The following is a 25,637-nucleotide window of genomic DNA, read 5'->3' as shown; positions in this document are numbered from 1 at the left end:
GAAAAAGGATTTTGAGGGAATGGGAGGGAAGGGGCTTCTCTCTTGAAAAGTAGTTGAACGTGACTTAGTCTTTTCTGAGCCAGCCATAAGCACGTCCTTGGTATTACTGAATCCTTGTGAGGCACGTGTGATTCTTCCCACTTTCCGTGTGAAGAAACAGCCTCACAGAGGGGCAGAGTGACTTCCACAAAGTCACATAGCCCGTCAGTGCTGGACGGGCTGGACTTTGGAATCCATGCCCTCTCTGTGAAATGTGCGTGTGGCCTCTGCAGGGAGCACAGCCCCCTCCCCTGACCTGATCTGGCTCGAAACCAGTGATGGTAACCGAGGGGAAGCAGACCTGTTTCTTGCTGAAGTCTGGTCCCCTTGGGATGCTCTGGTGCACATTTGTGTGGGGGCTGTGGTGAGGAGACAGCTCCTTCCCGCAAACTCGGGTGGGATCCTGAGACCATCAGAATGTGCTTTTCTAAGGTGGGCAGGACTGTGAGTGAGCAGAGCAGGCATCTGCATCAGGCTGGCCTGGCACAGTTTAAAATAAAACAACTTTCTCTTGTCACTTTGCCTCTTTGTCTGTCTTTCTACTCAGAGACTTTAATCCTTCCTCATTCTCTACTATTAACTATGAAACTATTAACAAGGATGAACGTACTGTTCTCCCTCAATTCTAAGACCTATATGGGTTCCCATCTCACCAGTTCTAGAACGAGGATGCTTCTTAGAGATGATACCCTAAGTGCCTTGCCTGCCCCTCCAGAGATGGGGTTTTCATCTCCTGCCCTTGGGGACCTGAGCCGGCGTTGAAGGCATCTTCATCAGCACCCCCATTGCTGTAGTTGAGTCATTTTATTTAATTTAAGCTAAAATGCATACTGGTCCTCTATAGTAGTAGTAGTGTACTATAGAGGATGAGTGTGCATTTTAGTAGTAGTAGTAGTAGTACAAAGTACAAAGTAGTACACTACTACTACTGCAGAGGACGAGTACGCATTTGAGCTTAAATTTGAATCCCTACCTAAAACATCTCAGAAAAATTACAGTTTGATGCTAGCATGAAGTTATTTTTATTTACAATTTTATCCATTTCTTCAACAGAGTGAGCAGAAGCAGGGGGAGTGGCAGAGGGAGAAGCAGACTCCCCACTGAGCGGTCAGCCTGATGTGGGGCTGGATCCCAGGACCCTGAGATCCTGACTTGAGACGGAGGCAGACAGACGCTTAACTGACTGAGCCACATGGGCGCCCCTCGCATTGAAGTTATGATCAAGGAGAAGTGTGGAACCAGATTTGTGATAAATGAGGCAGACCCTTGCACTGGCAGAAAACCAGACTTCCTTTCTTCCCTTACGAAACAGTGATCAGTCAGGTGCTCCGTGGGCCTTAGGAACAGAAGAGGTCCACCCGCACATGGGCAGACTCACGCTCCATTTCAGCACTGAGACTCCTGCAGATGGGTTGCCAGTGGTATGGCCATTGAAGCAGCTAATTTAAGATAAAATGCCACCTGTCTTGGAACTGGCCATAGAATTCCCAAAGCTGGACCAGGTGTGGGTGTGATTCCTTCATGAATCCTGAAGGACAGAAACCCAAGTCCCACTGCAGCTGCCTTTATTTATTTATTTTTTTAAAGATTTTATTTATTTATTTGACAGACAGAGATCACAACTAGGCAGAGAGAGAGAGGAAGAGAAGCAGGCCTCCCGCCGAGCAGAGAGCCCGATGCGGGGCTCCATCCCAAGCCCCTGGGATCGTGACCGGAGCCAAAAGCAGAGGCCTCAACCCACTGAGCCACCCAGGTGCCCCATGCAGCTGCCTTTAAAAGAAGCTCATTTCCAGCTACATACGGTTTACTGGAGGAAATGAACAGAATTATGGGTTTAGCCAAATAAGAAACACAATGAAGCTAATATTTTTGAAGGGGCCTCAAAATTCTACTCTCTGTCCTACCAGGGTGTTCAAAAGTGTCGAGCTTGGGAGTGCTGCTTCAAAGGAAGCCACGTGTTACTTATAACCTCATAGCCAAAAGCGATTTAGAAGAATAATTAGTAGGATGAAGCCTTAGTCTTAAACCTTGATTGGAATAGTAAGTAATATGAAAATGAAATTGCATGGATATGGCTCCTGTGGTTAAAGAAAAATTTTAAACACATTTATATAATGTTTCCTTTTTTTTCTCAAGTTATTATTACAGTAGTGATATTTTTAGAAAACAGGGTTTTTGATGTTACCCTGTGGTCATTCATACAGTTTCTTCGAATTAGGGGTGCCTGGGTGGCTCAGTGGGTTAAAGCCTCTGCCTTTGGCTCAGGTCATGGTCCCAGGGTCCTGGGATTGAGCCCCACATCCGGCTCTCTGCTCAGCGGGGAGCTTGCTTCCCTTCCTTTCTCTCTGCCTGCCTCTCTGCCTACTTGTGATCTGTCTGTCAAATAAATAAATAAAATCTTTTAAAAAAATAGTTTAAAATTCTTCAAATTAATGATCATTCAGCCTAAACAATTAATGGTAAATATATTTATATTGTTCAACTTTCTTAATCTGTTTTTCTGGGAGAAGAAAAAGAAAGGTTAGTTTTACTAACCAGAGTAGGTATGAGAAGATTTAATAAAACAGAGAGAGGGAAGGGGAGTTATCTGGACAGAAGGCAGCCTTTAGAAGATACCTTTATCTTGATAGGAATGAAATCACATTTGTAGGACAAAAGGATGGGCACTATAAAGAAAACAACTGGGCCTTATGTAAGGAGACACCGAGTGCACATGGAAGCCACGGGAATGGCCCCCTCCAGAGTGGCAGCTTGTGTCTAATTGGATTCGCATGATTTTGATTGGACTTGTAGACTTGAGTCTATCATTTGGAACTAAACCCACCCATTGCTATTCATGGAAAAGGAAGTCAGCAAAATGGCACGATTGTCTCCGTATGTCTTAAACTGCTATCAGCTGGGAAAGGGCTTTTCAGTTCAACAAACCTTCCTTGTCTCTGTAGTTTGGTCTCATCTCAAAATAGCATTAAGTCCTGAAATTCCAAGACCGGTAATGAGTGGTGGCACGAGATAGGTGGAAGGAAAATTGGCCAGTCAAACCACTGTGTTCAGAGGTATTTCTGAGGCTGATACATAATAAGTATTCTGGGTATACTGTGGTTGTATGAGTATCTTCACCCATGGTCTGCTTTTTAAAAACCATCTCTTACAGGCAGGTTCTGATACATTGGGCAGGGGGGGCTGTGGGCAGGGAGAGTCAGTAAACCTGCACATGCATTCATTTTGGTTTGATTTCATAAGAAAAATAATCTGAAGCTTGTGAGCATTTTCTGCTTTGACTGCTGTCTATTATTGCTTCCTTCCTGTTTTCCCAGCCCTGCCTCCCAAACTTCTTTGTCGGCCTCCCCCAGGGAGCGGGGATCCCATCTGTAGCTTTTGTGTATCCGGCAGTGCAGCGTACATAGCAGATTTTTTTCACAGTTCTTTTCAAAAAGTCTGTTGGCTGAAAAGTCATTTTGTTTTATTCAGTTCACCTGGAGAAATTGCTGTACATCAGGTGCCAGGACACACCTGCCAGGGAGCCGGCTTGGACAGTGCATGCTGATAGAGGAAGCATCCAGTAGCTGGTTGAATGATGCTTCTGAAGGGATGTACTGAGGCCAGGGGGACCCCTTGATTCACACCCAAGCTTTTCCAGGCTGTCTCTGGAGTTCATTACGTTCTTATAGAAATAGTTCATCATTTGCGTTAGTGAGAAGCATACATGTCATTAGTAAGTCATTCAGTCAACATTCAGTGAACTCTACTTTGATCCTAGAGAGCCAGAGCGGGGAAAATAGACCCAAGTAAAAGGCACATCTTAGGGTCTGGTATGGGATGGCAGACGCACAGGCAGGTAAGCGACAGCACTATGAAATAGGAGCGGTGGCGGAAAGGTGGGGAGCCCAGAGGTAGAAGGAACCCTTTTGGCTTGAGAACATTCCAGAAGGCCTTACAAAGACCTGGCATTTGAGCAGACTTTTGAAAGAATTTGGTCAGTGGAAGGAGAGCAGGAAGGAGTTCAAGGGAAGTAGATGTTTTTCCAGAGACAAGGAATAATACTGGGAGGCATTGGAAGGTCCCCATGGCCACTGGGCCTTACAGAACTTGGGGAATGATACCGGTTGAGGTAGAAACATTGATCTCCATGGCCATCACTTTATTTAAAAGACTTTCTGAATCCACCTGAAGACAAAAGGCAGAATAGGACAGCCTAGTAAGTGGGAGTTTTTTAACTTGAACGCTTACACATACCTAGGCGGGGAATGTAAATTGGAAGTTCCTTAAACCTCTTGGGAGACTCCCATCTGACAGCTGTTCCTCTAATGCTTTCTGTCCTGGGTCATTTGGCTCAGTGGTTGCTAACAAAGCCCAGGTCAGGGGTCTGTCTTTTCCCACGTGGAGCTGTTAAACTCTGCTCCCTGCCATGGTTACAGGCTGAGATGCTAAGCCACTGTCCTTGCTAACCAGAGGTCCAGGGGCAAGCAAACACATGGTGAGGCATTTGTACTCCCCAGTATTTGCCCTTTGATGGCGGCATGATTAGTTCCTCTGTAACCATACCTCAAGAAAGCCCTAGAAGGAAAGAACCAAGGTAGCACTATTTGGGTGGTTCTTATGTCCAGACCCAGTTTTGCAGGGAATAAGTGGATTATCTGGACATAGTCATAAACCCCTCAGGGGTCTTGGTCAGTTGTCTAAAATTAGACCTAGGCCTTTGGTGATATATGAAATCCCTCCTCCCTGTGCAGGTGGAGAGCCAAAAGTACATCCTCCCCACCCACCCCATTTTAATTTTCTTTTTACATTACAAAAGCAATGTAAGTTTATTACAGATAGTCCAAGGAGATCAAAAGACCATAGAAGAAAAAGGGAGATTTTCCTACAGCCACGTATCCTTCTGGACTTCTTACATTTATCTGCAAACATGGTACATCATTTGATTTTACTAAAAAGAGTTAAGCTCGATGTGGAAATGTTGGGGTTTGGAGGGAACAGCCAAGAAAGAGTTCTTGAGACATCTTGGGTGCAAATAGAGTGGGGTTTTTTTTTAAAGGTTTTATTTATTTATTTGAGAGAGCACGTGCCTGGGTGCACAGGTGCACAGGCCAGGGGGAGGGGCAGAGGGAGAGAGAATCTCAAACTGACCCCTTGTTGAGCATAAAGCTGATGCGGGGCTTGATCCCACAGCCCTGAAATCCTGACTTGACCGAAAATCAAGAGTCGGGCTTCAGCTGAGCCACCCAGGAGCCCTAACTAGGGTGGTTTTGTTAAAGCATAGGGACAGGACCCATGATCACAGAAAGTTGCATTGGGGTTATGAGGGATGGCCTATTAAATACTTTCGACTTGGGAGGGGTTAGGGATAGGGAAAGTCTCTAAGGAATTTTAGAAGGTTTCCAGATCCTAGAGGGGCTAGCTGTTGTTAGGAAAAGGTCATTTCCTACTGTCTAATAAGACCTTAGTTACCAGACCCTCCAGATGTATATTCATGGGCCATATGCTTGGAGAGTGATTGCTAACATATATCTTGGGGTGGGGGGAGAGGGTAGAGATAAAGGAAGTTCCCAAAGGAATTTTTACATGTTATGAAGTAGATTTACAGGATCCTGGAGGTTAGGAGAAAGTTAAGCTAAGATGCCTTTTGCTCTTAGCAAAGTATTAACGTTGAGGCAGTTAAGTTTCTAGAGGAAGATCACACTCCTTGTCTCAAGGACTTGTCAATGGGCTGTAAGTTATAGGGAAATTTGATTTTTTTCTTTTGCCTTTGTTCTGCGCACCATGCTCTGGGTATTATTTGGCAACTTCATTTTTTCTTCAACTATCCTGCACAGAAAATGTTTTCTTAAAGTTTTTGCACAAATCTCTTACAGAGATTTGAGAGTAGGTCCCAAGTTTTGTTACTCTTTTTGGTAAACATGATTTGTTAGAGGTGCCAGATTTAGCAAATAAAAATACAGGCCACCCAGTTCCATTTGAATTTCAGGTAAACAACATACACGTTTTTTAGTGCACACATGTCCCATGCTGTCTTTGGGATACACAGATAATAAAAAAAAATTGTTGTTTATCTAAAAATCAGATGTCTCTGGGTGGCCGGAATTTTTTTATCTGGTAACTCTACACCTGTTAACTGATCTGTTGTCATTCTACATAGGACTTGGGGTCTGGCCGGCGTTGGAACACCTGATGAATGTGCTGTGTGCAGGCCTAGCTCAGCGGGGAGCCCAGGGCTCATTAACTGCCTCCATTGGCAAGAACTGCCCTGTGCAGCAGCTGCTTTGTACTCGCGGGCTGAGACCTCGGCTCTTTCTTCCCAGCTACTGTGTGACGTCACCAGTGGCAGTTACCTGAAGTTGTGTGGGTGATATTAATTGAATTTTTTTTTAAACGAAAGCCGGTATTCATAGGAATTTGCAATGCAAACAGCCAGCCTTTCAGCCAGTGCATATTGTAATTAAAGCAAGCTTTTAAGATTCTTTGAAGTACTAAATGTTTATGAAATTCAAATAGGGGTGCCAATCTGCACAATAAAGGGGCTCTTGGTGTTTTTTTTTTAAATCTTCTGTTTTGCAGATGTAAATATATGCCATAATTAGTGGAAAGTAACTTGAAGAGCTAGGCTGAGTTTATTCCCATTATTCTTATTTAAAACAGCTGTGGCAGGAGCCCTCCAGCTGCTGTCCTGTTGTGCTGGGCAAGGGCACAATGGTCCGCAGTGAACGCATTCAAGGACTTGCCTCCTCACTCTTCCCTGGTGCAGGTTGCCTTGTTGAGTTGTCCCATGGTCATCCCAGCGAAACTCCCTCACCCCAGACATCTGATGCCAAGGGGGCTGGCTTCAGGGGTCTGGGCCAGGGGGGCAGATGCATGCAAATGAGTCCGGGCCAGAAGGTTTGGAACAGCCAGAGTCCTTCAGCCCCCCCACCCCCACCCCCCAAGCACTGCCTCCCGGGCTACGCCTGCCCACCGGCTTATTGCCCAGTGCGGAGCGATTGTCCTTTGGCGCCTGTGGGAGCAGCTGCAGGCCCACGTGGTGCCCTGCCTGGCCGAGCCTGGCCATGTGGCAGGCCTGGACGGCCGCCCACAACAGGGCCCAGCTCCCAGTGCCGCCTGCCAAGGAGCCAGATGCTGCCATTGGAAAAAATTGCTTCACAATTTGAAATCTTGGTCCTTTGATCATAGCTCAGAGAGGATGAAGAGGAGAGGTTCAAAGTGGTGGTTTGAAAATGCCAGCGTCTCCTCGTATCCATCAGTGCCTATTAGACTGTCTTTTGTCAGGGACAGTCCTCTTGATGCTTTCATTTCTGCAACCAAGCCATTCCCACCCAGCTCCTCCAAGCCCTCAGGGTGGAAGGGAGGCCTGCGTGGGAAGGGAGTGTCCAACTGCCTCCTCCTTCCCGGACCCAGTGCCCCTGCCTGCCTTCTCCTCTGCCTGTGGGGTTATCTGCTGACTCTCCAGGTCAGCAGGCTTTCTCCCTCTGAAGCCTGTGGCAGAGTGTCTGTCAACAGCCCAGCACTGCTTCTGCGTGAGCCACGCACTTGGTTCTTGGCTTGGCAGCTGGAGCGCTCCCAGGCGGGGTCCTTCAGCCTCCTGGAGCCCAGTTTTCAGAGCTCTGGGCCTCTGCAGGAAGGACCCCCTGGCCCAGTCCTCCCCTCTGAGGACTCTGCATCCTGCTTAACAGGGCTCGGCCTCATTTTTCCTCACCCATGAAATGGGAAGGATCATTTCTTTGAAGTATATTGCTTTTTTAATTTCAAATTCCAGAAGCACAAAATTAAGCAGTGGAATAGACACAGGAATAAAGAGGTAATAGAGGAGAAACGGATCCAGAGTGTTTTCTGGTGACTTACATGTTTTCGCTGCATAATGAGTGTGAGACAAGGAAGATCAAGGGAAAGTTTCGGGAAGAACTGATGTTTCTTTTTGTTGTTGTTGTTCTTGGTTCTTCGCTGTCTGATGCAGTCCTCTTTCTCTGCCTGGCACTGGGACCCGCTTCTACTTTGACCTTGTATTGCTTTCCAGGACTTGCCCACAAGTAGACCCTGAAGACTTTAATTGATTAAACACACATTTATTAGCGATTGCCTTTTTTTTATTTCCAGAAAGAATTCTGTAACCTCTCTAATCATCTCTTTGTGGGAAAGATGGTAATTTTTGCTTGTTTGAGCAGTTATACACAAAACTTAAGACTGATCATAATAAACTCACATATCAGGAAAAGTGCTGATTTTGTTCTTTGGAATAAGCCGTCATTGTAGCTGTTTGCACACCTTGATCCTTGGACTGAGGCTCGGATGGGCTCTGTGGGTACTGTTTTTGTTGATTATGAACCACCATTCTTATGGGGTCACACCTCTGTCCATGTGACTCGGGGCTCTGTCCGTATCCTGGGGTGCGTTTTAAATCACACCGTTACTAGGAGCAGCCGTCAGCATTGTTCCCGGCTAGCACTGTGTCTCTTGTGTGTGATCTCTTCCCATCATCCTGGTGGCTTCTCAAAACAGGTCTCGTCTGTGCATAAAGAGAAAGAGAGATTCCAGGAACTCACTCCTGTCCGTGCGGTCGGTCAGAGGACTGGGAGACAATAAGGACAGACGAAAAGTCAGAATACACAAATACCTGGCCTGAAGGTCTGAAATCAGGATGGGGTTTAATCAAGAGAAATGTAGAACTTGAATCCGGGGAAGCAGATAGGGCCTGAAGAACCTTGTTGGTGAGAAAGGGAAGAGGACAGGTAAGAGTAAGGGGGAAACGAATGAAAATTGCGAATTGTCCGACAGAGGTGTACTGGGGTCTGTGTGATTCCAGAAGGCAGAGCTCTAGGTGCAAATTACAGGGGAAGCCAGTTGCAACTTGAGGGGTGTGGCAGCAGAGTCCCAACTGTAAGGTTTTATAGGCGAGATAAACAGGACACCAGGCGAGGTAGGCACAAGGCAAGATTAAAGGCACTCTCCGGCGAAGTTTCAGGGCTCAGGAGAAGGGGAGCCAGGAAAGTCGCGCTGGGAGGAGGTGGGCACCCTCGGGCGAGGTTCCTCCACTCCGGAAAGCGGAGTCAGGGAAGTCGCACTGGGAGGGAGTCGGTTGGGGGTCTTTTATCGGTTGGGGGTCTTTTATCGGGCCAAGGCAGGGCATGGGCTCACATCCATATATGGTAGAGTATTTGGTGATCTGAGGGTATGGGGTGGGGGGTCCTGATAATTCTGTTTCCTGCATAGGTATCTGGTTACCTATGGAGACGTGACCTGGGCATACACCCTTTTGGCGGGAGAGTCAAGGGTTAAGGAAGGGCAGGGAGGAGGCTGGAAGATGGCGACCCGGTGGTCATTTCTATTGTTTTCCTGCACTCCCCGAGCCGCCGACCCAACACCAACCAAGACCTTGGCCGCCAGATCTGTGACTATGTCACATTGCATAGGGGCCTGGGAGAGAGGACAATGGGCAGCCAGAGAAGGACCCAGCCTTGTGTTACAGGCTTTGAAAATGGGGGAAGGGGTCCAGAGAGAAGGAATGTGTGTGACCTCCAGACCCCCCACCCCACCAAGCTTCCAGAGAGTCTCACGGCGCTCCCAGGACCCTGACCTCAACCTGGGCAGATCAGTGTCAAAGCCTCTCCCGTACCAGGTGTAAGATCATCAACTTGTGTTGTTTTTAAGCCACTTATTTGTGGTCCTTCATTAAAGCAGCCAAGAGAACTAATAGGACAGGAGAAGGAGCTTAACAAGTCTGCCCGGCACATAGTCGTTTCTTAAAGCCATGGTTTTCCTGTATCTAAAGATACTTAGCCCGAAGGCAGCACAGGTCAGTAAGCTGTAGAAAGGATTCCTGCATCTGGTAGTAGAGAGTAGAACGAGCTGGCTTCTAAACCCAGTCCGTATATAGGGTCTTTGCTCTAAGGCAGAATGGGCCAAGACTCCTCGGAGGGGCCTGTTTGGACTCCCTGTCCCCAGCCACGTTTGTGTGTGTGTGTGTGTGTAACACTTCAGAGCCTGGCCCATTACCATTTTGGGCCGTCTGGTCCCCAAAGGAAAGAATAGGATATGGTTTGAATTTGGGATTTGTTGGGAAGATAAGTTTGCTGGGTTTCACTGTCTCTTGGATTTTTATATTAATTTGCTTTTAGAAACTAGCCTGTGGTCAGATAAAAGCTGATGAGGAAGAAATAGTTTGTATCTCTGATACCAGTGCATTCCTTCTTTCTTGCCTTCAGAACTGTATGAAGTAGGTTTGACCTGAGTTTTCAGTGGGGGGAAGTGAGTCCAGAGGGGGAGTAATGAACTCGGTGCAAATCTCAGGCTCATCACAGAGTTTGCCTCCTTTGTTGTTGAGTCAGCCCTGGCAGTTCTTCTTTCGTATCACCTTTGCTCCATGGGAGCTCAGAGAATGCACTTCTGCATTTCTGGGGTGATCGTAACATCCTCAGCCGACAGATGATTATCTTTCCCATCAATACCTCCTCTTAGAAAATTCCTGGAGAACAGCTGTGGTACGGTTGGATGGCTACATGTTTTTTTTCCCCAGGTCAAGAGTAATTGCCGAGCAGTTGTCGTAGCGAATTGGTCATTTACTGTCCGTTGAGAAGCCTTTTTAAAAACTAACCTGTTAAATTTATACTAATAATTAAAGTTTCTCAACTGTTAAGGAAAGTAAGATAATGCAAAAAACTATCTGCCGGTCTTACCGAAACGGGAGCTAAAATGTGCATGGTCCTGGTGAGCCAGCCGTTCCACTCCGGGGAACACCCAGCAGAAATGCATACAGATGTTTATCAGAAGTCGACGCAAGGATGTACAGAGTGGCACTCTTTTGGGGGTGGGGCAGAAGGAGGGGGGAAATTGAAAGCAACCTCCGCCCCCAGCGTGGAGCCTGACACAGGACTTGATCTCACGACCTTGAGATCATGACCTGAGCCAAAACCAAGAGTCAGATGCTCAACCGACTGAGTCACCCAGGCGCCCCTTCAGAGTAGCATTCTTCATGATCGGTCTGATTTGGAAACGTCACTAGTGCCCATCAGTAGTGGAATGCGTAGATCCTGGTATTTTTCAGTCAATGGAACACTCTTCCGTAACAAGGATGAACGACCTACTCAGAGCAGCATAGGTCAGTCTTCATGCTGCAATGCTGAGCATATGAAACCGAAGACAAAGGAGTCCGTACTCCGTGATTCCACGTTCAAAACACTGGACAGAACTAACGTACGGTGTTACAGGATCACCCCAGGGAGGTATGGGGGTGACCAAACCGGAAGAGAGCCTAGGTGGGAGAGCTTCTGTTCTGTTTCTTCATCTGGGCGCTGGTTACATGGGTGTGTTCACTTTATGAATATTAATCAAATTGCAAACTTGTGGCCTGTGCATTTCTCTGAATGCATGATGTTTAATTTAACATAAAAGAAAATTAACTTCCATAACTTCAGAACTCATCATTTGTTGCGCTAATTTCTGAGCGGGTGCTCATAATGTGTACATTTTAATTTCTTCATTTTTTTTTAAGATTTATTTATTTATTTGACAGAGATCACAAGTAGGCAGGGGGGTGGGGGGAAGCAGCCTCCCTGCTGAGCAGAGAGGCTGGTGCGGGGCTCGATCCCAGGATCCTGAGATCATGACCTGAGCTGAAAGCAGAGGCTTTAACCCACTGAGCCACCCAGGCGCCCCTCATCACTTCATTTTTGATACTTCCTGTCATAAAAACCACAGGTCGTCCTTTCCCATTTAAGACTAATGAAAATGATTTGGGGAATTCTAAGGGACAGTGGTGAACCGAAGGTAAGACGGTGGCGATGGTCTGCCCGGTGCAGGCAGTAAGGACGTCCATGGTTCTTAGAGAAGTTTAGATGGCAAGACCATCTAAAAATCGTTCTTATTTTTATTATCACCATGGGCCCACAGTTCTAGACAATGCCATTGACAAAATCCTCCTGAAAAGAAAAGATCTTGTTGACCCGAGTCCTGAAGAGTTGGTGAAGTTAACATTTTTATTTCATATATGCACATATATCTGCTTCTGATTAGCACACTTCCGTTCCTTAGCCACTGTGTGTGTTACTCGTCAAGAAAACACGTGGGCTCAGCCTTGGGTCTGTTCCTGGAGTCCCGCGAGCCGCAGCCCCTGAGCTTCCTGCGGTTAAATAGTACATGGAGGGACGCGCCGTGATGGCCCCGTGCTGGCCCCGTCATTAGGAAGATGGGAAAACAGAGCTCAGGTTACTGCAGTTCTGTCATTCTATTACTACTTTGGGAGTTTTTGTGTTTAAAGTTTAAAACCATGAAATAGAGCGCTGGTTATTACTGCAGATAATTTTGTCAAATAGAGAAAAGAGAGTCTTAAAAATGAATCCGGTCTCATGGCATCTACACACTGTGCCACTGCCATGGGACAGCTGCTTTGGCCGCGTCGCTGAGGCCTGGAAACCCAGAAGGATGGGAGTGTGGAGGCTGGACATTTCCAGCAATTGCGCTAACATCACATTACGGCAAATGCCATTCCTAAACTTCATTCACGTTTTCCAGTTGTGTAGAGGGATGTATGATTTTGTCCGTTTACTTCCGTGCTTGCTTCAGATTTTAAGTGTCTGAGTTAGTTATCGTTGGTCATGTCGCCGAAGTGAAGAAAGTAAAAAATGGAGCATTTGAACAAAGGGCGGAAAAGAAAGCGCTATGCCTAGGGAGCTGAGGCGCTGTTCTGAAGAAACCTCCCTCTTGGTTCTATCACTGATGCAAGTGTGGCTGGGTTAGTTGAAAAGAAATAACCTGTTCTGTGGCCTCCCCCGTTGACCCCTCACCACCGGGAAGGGGGGCTCCTTCCCGCCCCCCTCACACCAAAAACACCAGACTGCTTTTGACTGGTCACCAGGCTTGAAAAACAACTGGGTGTGTCAAAAATAATGAGTTTGTTAGGGACACCTGGGTGGCTCAGTCGGTTAAGCATCTGCCTTTGGCTCAGGTCATGATCCTGGGGTCCTGGGATCGAGTCCTGCATCAGGCTTCTTGCTCAGCGGGGAGCCTGCTTCTCCTTCAGCCTGCTGCTCCTCCTGCTTGTGTGCGCATGCTCTCTCTGACAAATGAATAAAAATCTTTAAAAAAAAAAAAAAAAAGAGGGGCACCTGGGTGGCTCAGGGGAGTTAAACCTCTGCCTTCAACTCAAGTCATGATCTCAGGGAACCTGCTTCCCCCTCCATCTGCCTCTCTCCTACTTAGGCTCTCTCACTCTCTCTGTCAAATAAATAAATAAAATCTTTAAAAGTAAGTAAATAAAATTAAAAAAAATAAAAATAATGAGTTTGTTAAAATAGTCACTGTTTGTTTATAGCCTTCTAAAGCCCTTTCAATGCTGGCAACTTTCTAAGTTTAAAAGAAAGGGAAAGGAATCCTAGTGTACCTTTCCTGCTGCACCTAAACTCACTATTGCATCCATGTTGAGAAGCACCGAAATGTTTATCAGTAGAGCACGTAGGAATTATTTGAGGGTGCATCTGTGTCATGGGAGGGTATGCAGCCACTAAAATGTGGGACCGCCTACGTTTTTAAATGGCTTTTCTTTTTCTTTTTTTCTTTTTTTTTTTTTAAGATTTTAATTATTTATTTGACAGAGAGAGATCACAAGTAGACAAAGAGGTAGGCAGAGAGAGAGAGAGGGAAGCAGGCTCCCTGCTGAGCAGAGAGCCCGATGCGGGACTCGATCCCACAACCCTGAGATCATGACCCAAGCCGAAGGCAGCGGCTTAACCCACTGAGCCACCCAGGCGCCCCTGGCTTTTCTTTTTAAAACTGATACTCCATATCAGTACTGTATGAGTTCTAGGATGTAGCTATATATATATCTATATATATAGAGAGAGATTTATATGTATATATTATATTTTAAAGCAAGGTCTCAAAGAGTGCTTTTTGTGCAAAAAAAGAGGAGATCTGTTATGCTTGTATGTATAAATGCTAATGAACTCCAAAAGGGCACTTGGGAAACAGTTAACACGGGTCACCAGTAGGGAGGTTAGCAAGTTTGGGGGGTAGGAATAAAATGTACACTCTTTTTCCAGTTTGCCTTTTTTTTTTTTTTTTTTTTTTTTCTTACCATGTGTGTGCTCTTGGTTTTTTAAGAAAAAAACAAAAAACTTATAGCACAAGCTATACCAGAATTATAAGAGCATAAATCTCACTACTGAAAAGTACCTGAGCTGTTTCTCAGAGCCTGTGTTGTCAGCTGGTGGCAGAACGAAGCAAAAAAACAGTGGTTCTCTTTTTTTAAGATTTTATTTATTTGACAGAGACAGAGAGATCACAAGTAGGCAGAGAGGCAGGCAGAGAGAGAGGGAAGCAGGCTCCCTGCTGAACAGAGAGCCAGACGCGGGGCTCGATTCCAGGACCCTGAAATCATGACCTGAGCCGAAGGCAGAGGCTTAACCCACTGAGACACCCAGGTACCCCCAAAACAGTGGTTCTTGAAAGCCCACTTTTTTTTTTTTTTTTTATGATTTATTTATTTCTTAGGAGCTGAGGGTGGGGCGGGGCTCAGAGACAGACAAGAGAGAGACTCTTAAGCAGACTCAGTGCTGAGCACAGAACCTAACACAGGGCTCAGGGCCCTGACCCTGAGCTCACTAGCTGAGCTGAAACCAAGAGTCGGATGCTTAACTGACTCTGCCACCTGGGTGCCCATTGAAGGTCCACCCCCAGTACACACCCAGTCGCGGCTGCCCTGGAAAGCTGGGCATGATGCCAGGTCAGAGCTCCTGGGCGCTGAGGACCCATGGTAACTTTCTCCCCTGGCGGCTGGAGCTCAGCAGACCCCAGGGAGCGCAAGTGCAGACCGCAGTCAGGCTCGGACTCACCACTGCTTGCTTCTCTGCTCTTCACGGAGCTGACCTCAAACCCTTGAATGTGAGAAACATGTCCACCTGGGTATTTTTATTTATTTAGAATTTGTGCCCCATATAATTCCCAAACACAAAATGTGAAGGAGTGTTACTACCTTTACGGGCAATGGAAAAGTAGACAAGGACAAGTAAAAGCAGATCGTAATCCAGTAAAAGGAGCCCTACACTGCTTGTTAGTAGCTATTAGAAATACCTTGGGATAGGTAATTACTGTAGTCGGGCACTGAATTTAGCTTTGAATTTCTTGGCATGAAGGGAAAAAGGGGGAATATAAAGCCTATGGTTCTTTTTATTTTAAGCCAGAAAATAGGAAGTTTTGCCTCGGGAAAGGGACATTTTCTTGATACTCAATTCAAGAAGGAAGTTCAGATGCAGACCCTTATTACAGATACATCTAGGATGACTCAGGCCTTCCTAGCAGCTAGTGCACGGCAAGGTTTTACAATCAGCTGGTCGAATGTCCCAGACAGTCGTGCGGCAGGTCCCCTGTCCCTCTCCAGTCCCCACAGCCCTTGTCCAGACTGCACCATCAACCTTCTGATGTCCCTTGCCTGTGCTTTCACTCTTTCAGAGTCGTCTGTGTGCCGTGCCCATGGTTCCTCTTAGGAACACACATCCAGCCATAACCTGTCACTGGGCCCCTCCTGTGCACTTAAAGCTCCTTGGTTTTAGGATCTAAGACCCAAACCTTCCTGCCACCCTCTCTCCCCTGCTCCCTCGATCCCAGCCTTTTCTTGGCCTGGTTTCTGGTTATGTGCCCTTTGTGCACACTCAGGGCATGTCCACCTGCCTCAGTCAGTGCTTCTTCCTTTGGATCTGAGCTGCCTCATCCTTGGAAAGTACCTGAACCCTGAGGTTGGTTCTCGTGGCCCTCTGTGCCTCTTTCAGGAGTGCCCATCCATATGGTGATGTCTTCCCCACTCAATTGCAAGCCCTCAGCAGTAAGGACTGGCCCAGGTCTTGCTCACTCTGACCCCCGGCCCCACACCCCAGTGCCTCGTGGGGAAGAGCAGGTCAGGAGGTACTGGAGAGGAGGGAGCCATCCATGAGTGGTCCGGCCACTACTGTGGCCTCCCAGCCTCCCTCTGCAGTGGATACTATGCCACATTGAGACATCTGCCCCTGAAACACAGCTCCGATCACATCACTTCCTTGTGCCAGAACTTTCTAAGGGTCCCTATTTCCTGCAGCATGTGATCCACACCCCTTTTTCAGCCCTTCACAACTCAAGTCCTGGCTGCATTTCCAAACTCACTTTTCCCAGTGGCCTTAGTCCTTGCAGAAGGGGGTACCCGAGGTCCCTTCTGCTCCCAGTGTCTCCTCAACCCGTCTCTGCACATCATAACCATCCCATAAGCGATACCTGTGGCTAAAAGTCATGCCTTCCATTGTCTGGACTCAGAGCACCTTTGACGTGGTACTATTTCTGTCTCTTACAGCTGTTTTATGTGCACAGCTCCCGTCTGTAGTTCTGTATAGTGTCTAGCATGAACCTCACATAGTAGGTAATCATCAGATACCTTAAATGAGTGGGAAATAGTAATTATTTAGCATCTTTATAAACCAGTCTTTACTAGGAGCCATTTCCCTTCTGGATGATGTAATTTGTAATAAAGTTTATTTTCACATCTATTAATAAATGGCCAGTCAGCTATAGATCTGTTCTTTTAAATATATCTACAGATTAGGGCGCCTGGGGGGCCCAGTCAGGTAAGCGTCCAACTCTTGATTTTGGCTCAAGTTGTGATCTCAGGGTCCTGGGATTGAGCCCAGCGTCAGACTGTGCTCATCTCGGAGTCTGCTTGAGATTCTCTCCCTCTCCCTCCACTCTTCTCCCCCACCGTCTCCAATCAATCAATCAATCAATCAATAAAATCTTTAAGTATATCTGCAGATTACTGACTGTGAAATCCATTCTGCACTGCTTTCTGCACACACCTCAGAGGCCTCACGGATCTTTTTAACAAGGGTACAGTACTAGTCTACACTGAACACAAGAAAGCAGATTGAAATAGATGTGTGTCGCTTGGCCTTTGTGCCAGGGCGACTGCTGGAGTTAGCAAGCTCTTCAAAAAGTGACCCAGCGGGCCATGGAACTTGTTTCTGGATGAGCGTCACCTCCCCACCTCCTCGAGCCACACCCACCCTCCAGTCAGCCCGAGCAGAGGTCTCCCAGCCTTCCAGTCCCCAGTCGTGCTTGTTGCCATGCCTCTGGCCATGAGAGGATAACCCCCACCTCCGTTTCCTTCCCAACAGGCCGACCTAAACTGCAGTATTCAGGACGATGCCGGGGCTTTTTACGGTGTAACCAGTCAGTATGAGAGTTCTGAAAATATGACAGTCACCTGTTCCACCAAAGTGTGCTCCTTTGGGAAGCAAGTAGTAGAAAAAGTAGAGGTAAGTAGGCATCTGTCCAGCGGAATCTTCATTCAAGGGCAGACTGTTGCCTTCCTGTCGGCTTGACATTGGGGCGGAGAGTTTTACCTTCTCTGGCATCTGCTCCTCTCCCTTTCTCCCACCTCTTTCCCCTGTTACCTCTAAAAAGACAGAACGATCTGAAAGCACCTGGAAGAAGGCAGGGAGAGGAAGGTCCATGCCAGCCCTCCCTGATCGCGGTTGCCCGCCTTGTGTGGCCAGCAGCATTCAGTCCTGCCCAAAGTGTGGGGTGTGGAGGCAGTGTGGAAGCAGGGGCAGACAGGCCCTGCCATCTATTGGATGGTGTCCTTCCCACCCCCAGGTCCCAGGGCACTTCTAGGCGTGGTAGGTAACAACCGGGGTGGAATTCAGCAGATCAGCCACCTGCCTTCTGTAGTGCTCAGACATCTCACATGGTGGTGGTGCTTTTGCCCTTTCCACTCCTTTAATCCTTTTAAGCAGATGACAGCACATACTGGGGTCAAATACCTGTTTATAGCTTTTTATATTTCATGGCCTCCCTCCCTGCCAAAAAAGTATGTTCTTTTTACCAGGGCGGGTTTCTTTGTGTGACTGATGTCTTAGAGTTGACATTCCACATAAAGTTGAATTTTTCAGTGTCTTCTGCCCGTCCTCTAGTCAATCCATGTGCAGCAAGCAGCTTTGGTTCACAGTGGTCCTGGAGCTCGCAGGTCCCAGAGCCTAGGCTGAGTGCGGCAGACTTCATGCCAGGGCACAGGAGAGAGCAGAGGCGATGGGCAGGAGAGCCGGAGCGAGCATGGGGGCTTTAAGACTTGGGGCCAAACAGTGAGGACCTGGGATGCCGTGGCCCTTGAAGCTTCCTGAGCACAGACTGGGCCTCCCTAGAATAGTGTTGAGGGGGTGACACTTAGCCAGAGAGGACAGAAGAGAGTTGACTAGATGATTGATGGGACCCGAGGCATCCTGGGCTTCCACTGAAATGGTAGCAGGGGGAATCCAGTAAGATATTCTGAATAGAACTTAGAAACTCCCTGGATATTAAAAATCCACAAGGAGGAAGAGTCAGAGGCCCCACGTTTTGTGTTTGCAAGGACATTGCTGCCACCAACAGAGGTAAGAAAGGAGGGTGCTCAGGAGCACACAGTCGGGATGATTCCAGATGCAAGATGAGAATTTGGAAGACGAGTGAAGCCCGAGAATACTGATGGGAAATCCTGAGCATTCAGGATCATTGAGATTTTGGAAATGGAGAACTAGGTGCAGAGAGGGAATAGCAGCACAGAATAAGGGTTTAAATTTGGGGAGCAGAAGGGAGACAGCGGCAGAGAACAAAAATGGATATGAGAGGAGGGGAGCCAGCTCAGTGCATGTCTGGGAAGCCCAAGGAGAGGGTAGGTGAGAAGGTGGCGGTGTAATCACTGACAGGCCCAGGAGGTCTGCAGCCCAGACGACCTCCCAGGTCCTTGGAGGAGGAGGGAGCACAGTTACCACTCAGTAGTTGGGAATGTACAATGTTCCCAGTCGGCATGGCTGCTGGGTAGCCTCATTGTCAGGCCTCGCCTGAGCTGGACCTCCTGCCTGGGCAAGACAAACTGGACAAGTTACTCAGCGTCCCAGATTCTAAAGTCTTTTTTTTTTTTTTTTTTTTTTTTTTTCCGTCGTGTCCTCCAGTAACAGACCCAAAGTCTTCTGTAAGTTCAGGGAACAGGAAAAGGTTGCCTGTGACTGATGAAAGCCCAGGAATTTTCATGGAGAAGGTGGTGTGAGTGTGGCAGGTGGAGTTTTATAAGCTTTTAATTCACTTAGAATGTACTTCCCCGTTTGGTGTGAGATGGGCGTGTGCTACCGTTTTCTTCCAAGTACACAAGCGTTTGTGTCAAAACCATTTATTAAGTGATTCATCGTTTTCCCTCTGAGTAGATCTGAGATCTGTCTCCTTTAAGTCACCGCATATCCCAGGAGCCATTCCTGAAGAATCCCTGATTCCCCCCTCTGTATATCTCAACAGCGTCCCAGGGCCATGTTGATTTGATTACAGTGGCTTTAAGCACATTCCTCTGCTGGCGCAAGACAATCTGGCTGTTGTTTTCCATATATTTTCTAGGCTAGTAAACAGCATTTATTCTTCAAAAAAATGGATCACTTTAAAAAAAAAGGTAAAGAAAACCAAAAGCCTCGCTTGATCAATCTAATCGTAATTATACTAGATTTAGACATTATTATTTTGGGATAAATTGACACATTACCAATACTAAATGTTTCCAGTTGAGAACCTCTTTGCATTTCTATCTCATTTATCTTAATAAGATTTTATAGTTTTCACGTATAGGCTTATCCCTTTTTTGTTAAATATTTTCCTAAATAGTATATAATTCGTTAATGCAATTTCCCATTTCTGGGTTTTAATTACAAGAAGAGAGGAAAGCTCTTGGTTTTTGCTTATCTATGTTCTATCTGGCCATCTTGCCATATTCTCTTATTTATCTCCAGTGGTTTTTCCTCCCCCTAGATGCTTGGATTTTCTATGTGTATGGTCATAGCAGCAGCAAAAACAGAAGGCTTTATTTTATCTCCTCTTTTCCAATGTTTTTGCCACCTTTTCTGTTTTGGTTATTTTCTCACCTTCTTTCCATTTGCTAAAACCTCCAGCCTTGTCATAAAAAGAAGTAGGACGGTGAGTGGTGACTGCTGCCCATGGAGTTGTTTTTGGTGTTTTACCATTTCACGGTGTACACGTTCACTGTCGGATTGTATAAATGGTCTTTATTTTGTATTTAGGTGCTTTCCTTCTCTTCCCATTGTACTTAGGGTTTTTATCAGTAACAGCTGCAATATTTTATCAAATGCCTTTTCAACATCTCTTACATGATTTTTCTCCAAGTTGTGGGCATCACGAGTTCGTACCCGTCCCGTGTAGGAGCCACCACAACATTCCTGAAGAAAGTCCTGCTTTGGACACGGTGACTCTTTCTCATCTCTTTATGTCCCTTGGTTTCATAAAAAGAATTGGGACACCTGCCTTTTTCTGCAGCCTGGCATTGTTTGCATAACAATAAGAGTAATTATTCTTTTAGATTTGCATAAAACTCTGCAGTGAAAGAATTTGGTCTTTGTACCTTTCTCCGTGGTGAGTCTCTGAACAATTTTTCCATTGCCTCCACCGTAACAGACCTACTGGAGTTTTCTCCTTCATGGTTGAGTATTAGTAATTCATACTTTGCTGGGAAGTCATCCTCTCCTCTCGGCTTTTTCGCCTTAGACTTACATGAGGTAACCTTTTACAGATCTTCCAATCTCTCCCGTAATTGTGGTTTTGTCTCTTTTCTCTGTTAAGCTTGTGAAGGCTTGATTTTGTTTTGACTTTTTAAAGAAACCAGTTTTTTAATTTATTCTGCCCACATTTTTTATCTCTGTTAACATCTATTTGAGCTTTTATCTTTATTAATTTCCTATTCCTGGTTTCCTTTGGTTTCTTTGTGGCTTGGGTTTATTTTGTGGGTTTTTTGTTGTTGTTTCATTTTTTCTTTTTTTAATTTCAGACATGGTTTAGTTCTATAATTTTTTACCTTTAATTGTGAACTCATGAAGCTGCTTCGTTAAGTTTCCTCCAAGTAGAGTTTCATCAGGCCCCCTAAGGTTTGATGTCAAGTGTTTTGCTTTTCGTTACTCTTGAGCTAGTTTGTAATTTCCTTTTTAATTCTTCTTTGATCCAAGACTGTCTAGGGATGTGTCTCTTATTTCTGAGTGTTTCTGTGGGATCTTCCATACCCGTATTTTCTTTCTTTTCCATGTTTATTAAAGACATAAATAACTCACAGTCAGGAGCTCGTGATCAGTGTGAAGTAGTTTTTCCTGAGGTAGAGAAATTAGCTGCCCAAGTCGTTGTGAGGCCTTATAACACTGGCGGAGGATTTTCCCTGGGCTCTTTGAAGAGTTGTAAGTGACTGGGCCTTGCTCCCCCAGATTTCCAGGCAGAAAATCACTAAGTAGGTGATTCTATTTCTTTCCGACCTTTGCTTTCTTTTCTTTCTGACCTAAACAACCCTTCTCTAAAGCTATCCTGTTTCCACTGTTTTTTTGTTGGTTTTTTTTTAAAGTTTCCAGAAAAATAATGGATTTCTGAGTATGGCATTAAGTTTGGAGATAGGATTTCTTTTAAAATAAGTACACTGTGTAACTAGTACAGCATCTAACAGATGACTCCTGTTGAAAAAGGAAAAGAAAAATGCTTTTGAAGGCAGTAACAGCGTTTTTATGTATCTTGAAGTCCAAAGTGTAAACGTGTTCAACTCCTTTCTCCCCTCACAGACGGAGTATGCAAGGTTTGAGAACGGCCGATTTGTGTACCGAATAAACCGCTCCCCAATGTGTGAATATATGATAAACTTCATCCACAAGCTGAAACACTTACCAGAGAAATACATGATGAACAGTGTTTTGGAAAACTTCACAATCTTATTGGTAACTGTTTTGCCTCTTTCTTCTTGTGGCTGACGCAGTCCGACGCTGGGGGGTCAGGGGGCAGGAAGGTGGCCGGGTGTAGGGGTGCTGAGCAGGCTGTGGGAAGGTCACCATTTGAACCCATAGCGCCCAGGGCAAAAGCTCGGGCTCTGCTTGGGCTCAAGTCTCTAGAAGAGACAGGGTCTCATCTGGTGAGGCTCATAAGCTCTTCGAAGCTCGGGAAACTAGAATTCAAGTGGGTAAATTCAGCTGCACGTTAGAAAGGCATGGGGACTTCTTAAAATAGTTGAAAACTTTTAAAAGCCTGACACCAAGGCTGCATCCTAGATCGACGCAATCAGGACCTCTGAAGAGAGAAGCCGGGCGTGAGTACTTATCGTTCCCTAGGTCGTTCCAGTCTCAGCCCTCCGTGAGTCCCAGCAGCAGAGTAGGCAGATTGCAGATGAGACAAAAATTGAGTCAGTGGGTTCGTACTTCAAATACACCTTGACTCATTTCATGAAGGATTGCAAGGCCTTATAAGAAGTAATGCACATTAAGATAGCAAAATACAAACCCTCGGCACCACCAGAAATGGAAACTAGAATGTCGTGACCGGAAAATAGTCCCCATAGGCTGAAAAATGTGGTCAAAAGCTTGGACAGCTAAAGGGAAAATAAAAGCAGTGGTTGGTGCCCGGCGTCCATGATGGAAGAAGTTTCCTGTGCCCCTGGTCAGTGCTGGAGAGTAGGGGAGGATCCTCTCGTGTTTACCTTTAAAACAAATTTCTCATCGGGGCTCCATTTGGATACGTGGGAGGAAGGTATTAAGAACAGCGATGTCCTCAAAAGTCTGCCTACAAAATATGCAGTAAGGGGTTTCATTAGGCTCCTTTTTGAAAAAAATTAATATTCCTTGACTTAAACGAAGGAAAAATGCCAAAACAAAACTTAGAAACAGGTTTGCTGAAAGGGGCACAAGACAGTATCATGGTCACACACTCAACCCTCTGAAGCCCTGCTTTGTTACGCTGCTACTAGGATTAAGAACTATAATACTTAGAGCAGAAGTTCTTTACCCAGAGGTTTTGGACCCATGGCGGCTAGAGTTCACCATGAGTGGTGTGCTACTTTAAAAGAAAACAAGCAAAAAGGAAAAAAAAAAAAAAACCACAAACTATCCTCCACCCTCCCCCGCAAAACCCTGATTTATTTGCATTTGCCCATTTCCATGCTATAAATACATCCTCCATGGTCAATTTCAAGGTACCATTGGGCTGTCCGGCTCATAAAATACCCTCGTAGTTAACTTTCCAGAGCCAGAGGGACCCAGTTTCCTCACAACAGTATAAAAACTGAATAAACAAAACTTTAAAAAATTAAAATCCTTCTGCATATCAGATTCACACAGGAAGCTTTTTTTTTTTTTTTTTTTAAGATTTTATTTATTTATTTGTCAGAGAGAGCACAAGCTGGCAAAGTGGCAGGCAGAGGCAGAGAGAGAAGCAGGTTCCCCACTGAGCAGAGAGCCCGATGCCGGACTCGATCCCAGGCCCTGGGATCATGACCGGAGCCGAAGGCAGCGGCTTAACCAACTGAGCCACCAGGCATCCCCACACAGGAAGCTTTTTTTTTTTTTTTTTTTTTAAGATTTTATTTTTTTATTTGAGAGAGAGAGCATGAGAGGGGAGAAAGTCAGAGGAAGAAGCAGACTCTCCAAGGAGCAGGGAGCCCGACGTGGGACTCAATCCCAGGATTCTGGGATCATGACCTGAGCTGAAGGCAGTCACTTAACCAACTGAGCCACCCAGGCGCCCCACGCAGGAAGCTTTTAAAAATTCTGGGGGGCAAGGCCCACCCACCCACCCAGCATTGCCGTTCTTGTTTTATTTTAACGGCTCCCCGGGTAGTTGAGGCCCGCGGCTCGGGGTTGGCAATGCGCTGCAGGGAGTCTCGAGTCCACAGACACGTGATGGGCATACAGTTGGCTGACAGATAATTTTGTGTGTAATTTTCATTTATTCCTGAGAGAGAATCCCGGTGGATTCTCTGGTGTGTCCGTAGAAGACTAGCAATCTGGGGGAAACTTTGGAAAACCTGTTCTTTACCAAGAACAGGTTATTGTTTAGTTTGTTAGTATTGTTTACCAAGAATGTTATTGATTAGTATCCTGTTCTGTAACAGTTGTTAGTGAAAACGGAGCAGATCCCGGTTTGGGGTGCTGGTGGGTCCCTGACCTACAGCTGGTATCTGTTGCTAGTTAGGAACAGGGGACTTTGTGCTCAGATGGGCAGAAAGTGAGTGTGTCATACCTTGGTGTGAACAGTTAATAGCCTTAGGAATTCACCCAAACTCTCTTGAGTGAATGGCCAGCCCATCTCTCTTGGAAGCAGTCTTAGTTGTCCTTACAAACCAGTTCTGAGTCTGTGTCAGCATTTTAAGGACTATGCCCTCCGTCCCTAACCCTACCTCACAGAGCACAGCTGAGGAAAAGAAGGCCTGGAAGAAATTGAAAGCATCTATTTAGCCACGAAACCCATGAGACCCAATGAGTAGTTCTCCTTCAAGCAGCCTGGATATCCAGAGAGAGCATTTCCTTAATTCCAGAATTTATCATTAAGCAACTAGAAAAATTCCTTTGCTGTGATGAATTAGTAGCTCTCAGTAAATATTTGCTAGAAATTTAGCATTTAGAAAAGCTGAAATTATACCAGCGCTCCTGGATTATGGAATGAAATCAACTCGTTGATAAAGGAAAGAGAGTACTTTTCAGCTCTTCCTCGGGGGCGGCAGGGGGAGATGGAGGAACACAGCCAGGATGGCAGCTGCTGGACGTAGTCACAGGCATTTTACTAGGTATTGGATTACAAAGCCTGTGTCAGCAAGACTAGTTCCAGACCCTGCTGGCCGGTGAGCTAAAGTCTTTGATTTCAACAGGATGATAGAGAAATTGAGGTGAACCTGTAAATGCAGGGCCTGAGTGACAATATCCAGACAGACTGAGGAAGACTGTCACTGAATTACAGGCCAAGTGTTCCCATTATCTTTGGAGTTGTAGTCAGACATACATACAGGTTGCTAGAAACATTTTTTTCTTTCCTCCTTTTGAATCTTAATCATGAAGTCTAGGACATATTCGGGGCACCTGGCTGGCTCAGTCGATAGAGCAGGGAACTCTTGATCTCAGGGTCACGAGTTTGAGCCCCGTGCTAGGCCTAGAGCCTAAAAAAGAAAAAGATGAATAGGACATAGTCTTTCCTGGAGAGTTTGCAAGACGGTAAGGCAGATGATGGAGGCTCCAGGCACAGTGCTAAATCCTTTGTAAATGTGATACTACAAAATTCTCACTGCAGAACTGTGAGGTTGTGTTTATTCCCATTTTATGGATGAGGAATGTTAGGCCTCCCTGAGGTCACAGAGCTGTTGACAGACATAAATGAAGACTTAAAAGCATAGGAAAGTATTTCCCAGACTATTTCATGATCACGCAGTCAGAAGACTGGGGTTTAAGATACAACTTTACTTAATGACATTGGTTTGGATAAGTCGCTGAACGTCTCTAAACTCAGTTCCCTCCTCCACTTACAAACAAAATGCTCTCGTCTAGACGCCCCACCTCAGAGGTTGTTGAGAATATTTGCTTTCATTCAGCTAAACTGTGGAGAGATTATAATCGCTGTCAGAGTGCAGTGCAGGCAAAACAGTGCCTATTCCAGAGCAAATCTTGGCCTGCTCCAGGGAAAGAGGCAGGTGAAGAAGTGGTTACAGTACATTCGTACAATGTTTGCCTGTGGTATCCTTGGGAAACAGACACCTGGGCGTACAGAGTATTGAACGGGGCATCCTCAAGGCATGTAAACAGCCGGTGTTTAAGTTGCCTTGACGGATAAACAAACATGTTTCA

At 46.0% G+C, this 25,637-nt stretch overlaps 1 protein-coding gene across 9 annotated transcripts in view; it reads left to right on the top strand.

The window, feature by feature from the left end:
• The window catches only part of TEAD1 (TEA domain transcription factor 1), a 265,155-nt gene that overhangs the window by 229,068 nt on the left and 10,450 nt on the right, over nucleotides 1-25,637 (top strand). For all 9 annotated transcript variants that reach the window (XM_046015380.1, XM_046015379.1, XM_046015377.1 and 6 more), the window contains 2 exons: nucleotides 17,154-17,294; nucleotides 21,603-21,755. In XM_046015380.1, the coding sequence (XP_045871336.1) occupies nucleotides 17,154-17,294; nucleotides 21,603-21,755 (294 nt within the window). The remainder of the gene's footprint in view (nucleotides 1-17,153; nucleotides 17,295-21,602; nucleotides 21,756-25,637) is intronic.

Source organism: Meles meles, chromosome 8 (genome assembly GCF_922984935.1).
Source record: "Meles meles chromosome 8, mMelMel3.1 paternal haplotype, whole genome shotgun sequence".
In the NCBI taxonomy this organism is placed as follows: Eukaryota; Metazoa; Chordata; class Mammalia; order Carnivora; family Mustelidae; genus Meles; species Meles meles.
This window is presented reverse-complemented; position numbering and strand designations above follow the sequence as displayed.